At 47.9% G+C, this 9,478-nt stretch overlaps 1 protein-coding gene across 4 annotated transcripts; it reads right to left on the bottom strand.

Annotated features, from left to right (window-relative positions):
- Positions 1 to 316: 316 nt before the first annotated feature.
- LOC123148866 (jasmonoyl--L-amino acid synthetase GH3.5) lies at positions 317 to 7,032 on the bottom strand. 4 transcript variants are annotated; one of them, XM_044568392.1, is made up of 5 exons: positions 6,721 to 7,032; positions 2,755 to 3,069; positions 2,573 to 2,674; positions 1,554 to 2,371; positions 317 to 1,084 (listed from the first exon to the last, which is right to left on the bottom strand). In XM_044568392.1, the coding sequence occupies exons 1-5, from the start codon at positions 6,804 to 6,806 to the stop codon at positions 540 to 542; spliced, it is 1,866 nt and encodes a 621-aa protein (XP_044424327.1). In that variant the 5' UTR covers positions 6,807 to 7,032; the 3' UTR covers positions 317 to 539. The 4 variants fall into 4 exon arrangements, with proteins under 4 accessions (XP_044424327.1, XP_044424340.1, XP_044424333.1 ...); XM_044568405.1 differs by lacking the exon at positions 6,721 to 7,032 and adding an exon at positions 5,404 to 5,916 and having other exon boundaries at positions 2,755 to 3,064; XM_044568398.1 differs by lacking the exon at positions 6,721 to 7,032 and adding an exon at positions 5,404 to 5,915.
- Between the last annotated feature and the right edge of the window lie 2,446 nt (positions 7,033 to 9,478).

The following is a 9,478-nucleotide window of genomic DNA, read 5'->3' as shown; positions in this document are numbered from 1 at the left end:
GGGAGTATATTACTGCTCATGTCCTCCCTGTGGCATGGCTTATTTTTACTGTTTGGCTCAAACCACTTCTGCATATAAATTTGGATACAAAGCCTACAGACAGTTCAATGGTGAATGAAATGGTTTCTGGAGGATTACATATCTGGGGCAGAAAACAGAGGAACTGGACTGAGAGGCTGTTCACAAACACTTGATGACCAGCTCTGGAAACATATATTGCTGAATTTACTTTGGAGTGTTGCAATGCACTTCTGTGCACAGCATCACAAGTCAGGCAAATTAACAACACTAGATTTCTTTCTTTTTCCTCATTTCATACCTTTCGCTACAACTGCGGCAATTTACATAGATTCTAGCTCAGTAGCTCTGGCACCAGATTGATCATAAGAAAGAAAACATTATTCCAACAGACTAAAACAAACGGTTCCTTCTTGAGGAGACTACTGAAAGGTACCAGCAAAAAAAGAAAAAGAACAGAAAAAGAAAGGTAATTACACGCCCCTGCTAAATCTAGCAGCAGGCAATTATTCTTGCTTCTGTCATAGCCCATACGCCGTGCTGAAGTAGCTCTTGGCGACGTTCCGGTTCAGGATCTGCAGGACCTTGCCGTTGGCCGGGCTCACGAACCGGGGCGTCTTGAACTGGCTCACCGCGCCTCCTAGGGTCAGGAAGTGGAGCAGGATCTCCCTGAATGTGCCCTTCCTCAGGACCCGGAGCTCGAGCGGCCCGATGGTCTTGATCTTCCTCGACCCCATGTAGCCCGCGTCGAGGAATGCCAGGTCCAGGGCGTTGGCGCACCCGCTCAGGACATCGTCTGTGGCCTCGGAGCTCAGCTCCCAGAAGATCACGTACCGGCCCGGGTCGCTCGACTTCTCCACGTAGCTCGTGAAGTCCACGATCTCCAGCTTCTCCCCCTCCAGCAGCTTCGCCGCCTCCTCGACGGCCAGCTGCAGGTCCTTCTCGGTGTTCTTGTCGATGTTGATGCTCAGCACCAGGCTCCTGCGGCAGATGAACTGGAGCTCCGGCGTCGAGTTGTGGAAGCGCGCTATCTTCACCACGTCTCCTAGTCTGTAGCGATATAGGCCTGCAGCAACAGAGCAGAAAAGGGACTGTAAATAGGCTAATAGCATTCCGAGATCACGGTTGTTTTCTGCAACAATTAAAATCATATGTAGTGTTCAGTATTTCCTGAGCTAGGCACGTCGAAAGTTGCTCTTGACAGATATGTACTAGCTGAATTAATTAATGCCGCGATGTGATTGTTGAGTCCGGTAAAGCTAATATAGACCAAGATTAGGACGCACTTGCTGGCTCATGCTGTTTGATGCTACCCCTAATGAATGCAGCAATGAGTGGACAAGAAACGTTAGCGATAATTACTTGCCCACGTGCTTAATCCACAACCTTGATGCATACAGAGCAACTGTGTTCCAAATTTGCAGGGGACATGGCTAAGAAGTCTGAATTTACACTGAAAACTACACACCACACGTGATGGAAATTCAGAACATCAATCTAAGTTTCAGAACAAATAGCCAAGAGAAAGAATGTACCTGCAAAGGTAGTGAGCACAACTTCATAGATTTTGCCAACCTCAACTTCAGTTAACCCAACCGGCTCCGACTCGATGTAATGAATAGCTGCACTGTTCTCCGTCTCCTCCCCTGTTGGTTTCTCCAAGGGAATGAACTCAAAATAACCAGTCTGCGGTAGAACGGCATACGTCACCTGCTCAGGCGGCACCGTGGGGTCGATGTTAGAGCCAACCCATCCTTCAGACGCGCCGTAGTCGGCACTGATCAGCGGCAAGTGCCCAGCATAATGCCGCAGCTTCTTCAGATACGGCTCCATGGACCCTGTCATGATGCCATACACGTACTTTGCCTTGGGCCACAGTGCCGGGATCACACCGTACCAGTTGCTCAAGCCCGCACACTTCTTGTGGATCGAGTCGGCAAGCTCGGGGTTGGGCTTCAGAATCTTTGAAACAGCCTCGCGAATTGATGGCACTGTGATTTTTTCTGAAAGGACGCCATCTCTTATATCAGCACAGAGGTCCTCCCAGACCTCCTCCAATGTTTGAAATGCATGCACTAGGCTGTGAGCAAACGTCGAGAACACGGAATGGACCTCGTCCGAGTATATCAACCCACAGAGCAAGTGACAGTACAAGGATTGGTTGAAGTCAGGGCCAAAGATGACTTCGTCGGGGCTGCAGCCCTGAGACTGGATATCCTTCATCCCTTCCTTGTAGCGCTGACTCCGGTACAGGTTTGTTGTTGCAGTTGTAGCAAGGATGCCACCAGGCGTCAAGGCTTGCTTGCTACCATAAACAAACTGCAAGGCTTTTCCTTCGCTGATAGGGTATTCACTGTAATAACAAAACACAATATTATTCTAAAATTTTCGGATGCATGGAAGAAATTCAGAACCCAAGCTACACTTAATCACACGCGTCACAGTAATAATGTATAAACAGCAAAAGTTCCTGCCGAACTTGACCAGCAAGATTAGTTTGAAACTCAGAAGCTGCAGTTGTTCTTGAGCGCAATAACAAAACGGAGATCCTTACCGGTTCCTGAATGCGTACGAAGTACGGAATATTTGAAGTGTGTTCTCAAGCAATTCATCATTAAATGGCAGGAACTTAGGCTTCCCCTGCGTCGTACCAGAACTGCATAAAAATAGGAAAACAGGTTACGGAAATCTACTTCCATAGGACAACAAGACAACACATTCGAAGGCGATGAGTACCTGAGGGAGAGGGAGGTGATGGGCTTCCCGGTCACCACTGGTGCGCTATCACCATCAGCAACCCTCTGGATGAACGGTTCAACGTCGCTGTGCACACACAACGGGATGCAAGATTTGTAGCTAGCGGCATCGGTCCTCCCGTCGAGGCCAAACTGCCTCAGGTATTCAGCACCAGCATTCGCCTCAAGGATCTTCTTCAGCGTATCCAGCTGCACACGCGCAGCATCGCGCGTCAACATCTCGAACTCATTGATGGTCTCCTCGCAGCTACAGATCGTCATTCGTGCTGGCAGAATCCTGGCTCTATCACCTGTTCTGCAGGATAAAACAGAGGAAATGTCTGTGAGTGAGCAACCAAATCTGTGAGGCCAGTTATAAGAGAAGAGCTGAAGGCATTGCCGTGTTGCAAATTCAAATCAAGTGGCAGTGAATTCAAAGAGAACGGCGAGTCAAAAGATTTTGCAGACTGTAACCACAAACTGAGCTGGAAACCAAAGAACCGACAGTGCAGTCTAAAGAGAGAGGCAAGGCATCAGAATGTTAAGACATTCTTGATGAACTTCAAACTTTATCACCGACAGAATATGAATATCCGACCAGAAACACAGTAATCTTCCAACAAACAACATAAGATTGCACGTACGAACGACGAATCCACTCTGACAAAATAAAATAACCGGATACGAAAAGTGACCGACCATGAAAAAAACAGAACAATGGTATTCCCCACAGTACAGCTACCAAAGAACACTGACTAACAAAACCATGGAAAACCATGGCCACTTTGCATGCCATCTGTGGAAACATCGACAAGCCTGAGATTTCACTTTCTGACGGAGCGTTTACTAATGAAAATACCAAATCTGAATCCGAGCAAAGGGAGGGGCATCGATGCTCGCCTTTTGCAGCAGAGATACCACTAACAAACCCAAGGATTGCAACATAAAGACAATCTATGTAGCAAAGCTAAAGCATATACTGACATGAGACGCCAGGCAATCCGACCGCTTAGCTTAGCTCTGCTGACAGTCTTGCTACAGCTAATCCACAACGCATAATCTTCCAACAGAAACTAGGAAACAGTCCCCTTCAGCAATCAATCAAAGATAGAAACAGCGCTCCCCCATCGGCATTTCTCATAACAGCGAGAAATCAAAAACCGTCCCGGATATGGTACGAATTCTCGCAAAATTTGGCGATACAAACTGAGAAGCATGCCCCTTCATAGTATGAAATACTTGTCGGAAGAATGGATGTATCTAGACATATCTTAGTTCTAAATACATTCATTTTTATCCAGTTCTTCGACAAGTATTTCCGGACGGAGGGGGTAGAAAAGGAACAGCACAGCAGCATCATTGGCATTTTTCATACCCCTCCCAGATATATACAGTATGATTCTCTTTGTGGTAAAAGCAGTGCGCGTACCGTTCTAGCATCGGCGAGTGGACAGAACAGGAAAGTAACAGTTGTGTCCACCACTCGCTCTAGCAGCGGTATCCCTCCCTAGCAGCAATTCTACTTCTATGCACGTCTCTAGGCAATAGTGCTAGCATTCATATAGAAACGCTTCTTTTTTGGTGAAATATTCGTCGAATCATCATAAACCCATTCATCCATACAGTGGAATCCTACGAAACAAAAAGGAAACGCCTACCGATTTTGTTCAGGTAGGGATGGTCCTCGGCGGCGACAGAGAAAAACAGAGCCTGCGAGCCAAGAACAAAGAGAGAAAGGAGGATAGGCATGGGGCGGATGGATGGATGATAGAGTGGGCATACGAAACGGACTAGACAGGAATGGGCGAGCGGCGAAAGAGGGGAGTAAATGTGACGCGACCTGACTAACTGACCTAGTAGCAGCCCCGAAAAGGGAGGCGAATCGACAGGCGAAGTGCGCGGACATGGCCAGATGATGCCCAGGGTAAGAATGCGTTTTGCTCCAGGTGCCGACGACGACGAGCTCGCCGGAGTAGGGACGGGCCGGTGGAGGTGGGTGGGCGGCCGTGGGAACTGATGGAAAGCTGCCGCCGCCGCTGCTACCCTGAACATACCGGAGCAGGAGAGCAGAGAATATAGTACGGATCGCACGCGGAGCATGGCGACATTCGAGAGAACAGTGGGCGCGGGGACTGTGAGGTTCCGGCGGCCCGTTGACCGGACCCGGGGGGAGATTTTTTGGTGGAGCTTCTAGAAGGCCGGAAATACGAGGCGCAGCACGAACGATTCCCAAGAAGGAGCTCCAAGAAGAATCCTCTGTTTCGGCGGCCAAGACGAAGACGAGGAGGTTGATTTGGGAAAGCATGGCGAGTTCGTCCCAAGAAAACCAAATCAAAACCGAAATCTAGCCCCTTTAGGAGCAGAAGAAGAAGAAGTATATTCGCGGAGGTGGGCGTATCAATGAAGCAGTATTTTTTACCCCGCGCCGGGCGGAACAAAATCAAATTGCGGCGACTTTACGGAGCAGCATATCCCCGCCGGCCGGCCGGCCAAAGAAGGGCGACAGAAGAGAGCCATGCCGCGGCAGAAACCAAGAAGAGCAGAGCAGAGCCCCTCAGGCTGGTGGAACAGAGCGGCGGCGCGCCCAAATTACAAGAAATTCCAACCAAGAGCAGAGAGGGGAGGAGAGGGGAGAGGGGGAGTGACTGACCGGTGGCGGTGATCCGTGGGCAGGGTGGGGCGCGGGAGGAAAGCGACCTCTGGCGCCGCCGCCGGCCGACCTCGGGTCTTCTGGGGAAGGGGAGGAGAGGAAGGCGACGAGGGAGGAGCAGGTGGGTGACTGGCTCCACCTCCACTAGGCGACGACGAGGAGGAGGAGGACGGAGGGGGGGAGGGGAGGGACGGACCGGCGCCCGGACCAACCAACCAACCGCAACCGCAAGCAGGCCCGACGGACGGACCACGACCGCGGGCGGGGGATCACTGGATTGATTAGTCCAAGGGGAACAGGCGGGGCATACGACCTCAAGGCTGAAGCGAGAGAAGGAAATGATGGTGATGGTGGTGAGTTGCCGCGACGGGGCTGCCCCTTTTGTAGGCGCCTCCCGCCGGCCTCCGTCGGCCTCCCTCGCCGTGTTTGTCCCCTTGGTGTTTCCTCCGCCGTTTGTTTCTGCGCCGCGGCCGCACACGTGTGCTCGCCGAGGGGGGCGGTGCGTGACAAGTGTGCGTGCCTCGCTCCGGGCCGTGTATATCTTCGATTAATGCTGTGTATATCTTCCATTGATGGAGTATATCTTGTTCGTATGTGGAGTGTTTCATTAATGGTGTATATATTTTATACTCCCCGAAATACTTAACGGAGAAATGAATAAAATTGGATGTATCTATAACTAAAATACATCTAGATTCATCCATTTCTCCCACAAGTATTTTCGGACCGAGGGAGTATATCCTGATGATATACGCAAAAGATATACTCCTTGTCTTTGCCGAGCAAATAGGCAGTTTTTCGACTAAACTAATCCTTGAATAAATTACTAGCATGATGACATTGACAGAAATAAACACACACTGATACTCGATCGTGCAAGCACATACTACGCTAATAGCAGATCCATCTACGTATAACGCTAGCATGGCTAAAACAGGAATCAATAGAAAGCGGGACAAACGACTAAGGTTGTCCATTTTGGTGACAAGTATTTTCGGACGGAGGGAGTATATATCTTCAATTAATGTTGTGTATATCTTGTTGGTATATGGAGTATTTCATTAATGGTGTATATATTTTCTATATCCCGGAGATATACACAGAAGATATACTCCATGTCTTTGCCGAGAAAATAGGCAGTTTTTCGACTAAATTAATCCACGAGTCGAATAAATTACTAGTATGGCATTGACAGAAATAAACGCATGTCGATACTCGAATGTACCAGCACATACTACGCTAATAGCAGATCCATCTACGTATAACGCTAGCATGGCTAAGACAGAAGTCAATAGGAGCGGGACAAACGAGTTATACCCTCCAATAGGCCCGGTAGAGGCCGCGGCGTCCTTCTTCTCGGCTTCGAGCTTCTCGGTGGCGGCATGTTCGGTGTCGCTGGACATGGTGACGATGAGGACAACGCAGATGTAGAGGAAATAGTCGATCGGAGGCGAGCAGTCGCGTCGTCGCTCCCCAAAAACCTAATCGCGCCCTCTCCCGTACAGGATCCGAAGAGATGGGGTTTCGGAGGTGTGTCCTCCCGTCAACCCGGTGAACGAAATGGAGTCGCCGGCGGCGACAACAGCAAATAGAACGGCGGAGGCGGTGCACATGAAGCAGATGTGATATGTTCGTAGCGGTTAGGATAGGCCAACACCTCACATACATATATGCACGTCCGGGTGGAGCTGGCGGGTTGTCTCACTTGCTCCCGATGGACTGCGGGAGATTTCATTGATTAATGGAGCATATCTTTTTCGTATATCTTTCGAATATTGCGCATTAATAAAAGATTTTTCTTTCAAGAGAGGCGGTTGGGATTTCTTCGATTAATGTTGTGTATATTTTCGATTGATGGAGTATATCTTGTTCGTATATCTTTTATATATCCTGGAGATATATACATAGAAGATATATCTTGGATTGATGGAGTATATCTTCTAGTATGTATAAAGGGGTCGGGCTGCGGCTCCCTCGCCGTCACCACCATCTCTCTCCTCTTTGTCTCCTTGTGTTTCCTCCCCGGTTTGTTTCTGTGCCGCGTCCATACATGTGTGCTCGGCGCGGGGGCGGTGCGTGCCAAGTGTGCGTGTGTGCAGCGGGCTCGTCTTGCTCCGGGCCGGACTGCCTAAGATTTCAACGATTAATGCAGTATATCTTTGATTAATGTTGTGTATTTCTTCGACCGATGGGGTATATCTTGGCCGTATATATTTGATTAATGGTCTACATCTTTTATATATCCTGGAGATATATAAAAGATATAGTCCTTGCCTCTCCTCTTCCAAATTTTAAGTGTCACATGCATTTTCGGTGTGATGACAAGTGTGGGTGGAGCAAATCGTCTCACTCACTCCCAATGGACGGCTGGAGATCTCATCCATTAATATAGCATATCTTTTTCATATATCTCTTGAATATTGCACATTAATATGAGATCTTTTTTACCAAGGAGAAGCAGCGCCGGCCGTCAATATCCTGGAGATATACTCAAAATATATATCTTCTTTACCAAGGAGAAGTAGCGCCGACCGTCAATATCCTGGAGATATACTCAAAATATATATCTTCTTGTCTCTTCTCTTCTGAATTTCAGCCGTGACATGTGTTTTTGGTATGGTGATAAGTGCGGGTGGAGCGGGCGGGTTGTCTCACTTGCTCTCGGCGGACTGCCCGAGATTTCATCGATTAATTGAGCATATCTCAAATTTTCAGAATTATTGTTGTAGTAAAATTATACATAGCATTTAATACTCCAATTCAAATACTTGTTGGGTTAATTCAAAGCCCATCTATGTCCTGGTAAAATGTGCACAATTTTTGGTAGAGGTTTTCACCTTATGCCAGAAATCATGAACATTTTTGAAGGGCATTTTTGGTTCATTGAAAATATTTTAAGCTTGACCTTAGTGTGGTGCTAGGGTTTTATCATTTCCCATTTCAAATTTAAATGAACTTTATACATGATGCATTAAGCAAGTGCTAGGCTAGAGCATTACCAGCCATGAAATGAAAATATTCTTAACTCTACAACTCAAGTATGGATATTTCCTGAATATTGCGCATCAATACACGATTCTTCTTCTGAGGAGGGGCGGTTTCTGTGCCCCCTACCATTTGTTTTGTTTCGCGGCCATACACACGTGCTCCCGATGTGTGGACATGCCAAGTGTGGAGGGAGCGGGCGAGCGGCTCATCCACTCTTGTGGGATTGCCGGGGATTTCTTCGATTAATGGAGTATATCTCATGAATATTGTGCATTAATATAAGGTCTCTTCTTTTGAAGAGGCGGTGACCGTTCTTTTTCTTTTGAGCATCAGTACAGACACAAGCGCTCATATACACGCGCATACACTCATCCCTATGAACGCACACACGCACACCCTACCTCTATGAGCACCTCCGAGAGACTGAGCCGGCATATCATTTTGAGATTTACGAAGTCACCGTAGGCGCCTCGTCGTCGACGGAAACGTCTCCTCCCATTGAAAGCGCATCGCCGGAAATCATAAAATAAATTCAGGAATAATACGAGCACCAGAATTTGAACCCTGATGGGTTGGGGATACCACTGTCCACCTAACCAACTCAACCATAGGTTGATTCGCGGCGGTGACCGTTCTTGTACCATTTGTTTTGTGCCACAACCATGCACGTGTTCTCGGTGGTTGGGGCAGTGTATGCCAAGTGTGAAGGGAGCGGCTCATCCCACTCTCGGTGGTTGGGGCGGTGCATGCCAAGTGTGGAGGGAGCAGTTCATCTCACTCTCTTCGGGTTATAGGAGATTTCATCGATTAATATGACTATATCTCCTTTGTGTAGCTCCCGATATTGGGCATTAATAAGAGATCTCAAAAGTCATGGATATCTTGCATATATATATCATGATTATGTATTATGTTTATATCTCGGTGATACCTGACATTGATACAAGATCTTTTCTCCTGTGGATATGAAGTGACCATCAATGTCGACTCCAGGATATGCATATATATTTTATGTATATCTCAGGGGTACCGGGCATCAATACGAGATCTTAGAAGTTCCAAAGAAACATGGTGACCACCGATGTCG

The sequence above is a fragment of the Triticum aestivum genome, chromosome 1B (genome assembly GCF_018294505.1).
Source record: "Triticum aestivum cultivar Chinese Spring chromosome 1B, IWGSC CS RefSeq v2.1, whole genome shotgun sequence".
Taxonomy (NCBI): Eukaryota; Viridiplantae; Streptophyta; class Magnoliopsida; order Poales; family Poaceae; genus Triticum; species Triticum aestivum.
This window is presented reverse-complemented; position numbering and strand designations above follow the sequence as displayed.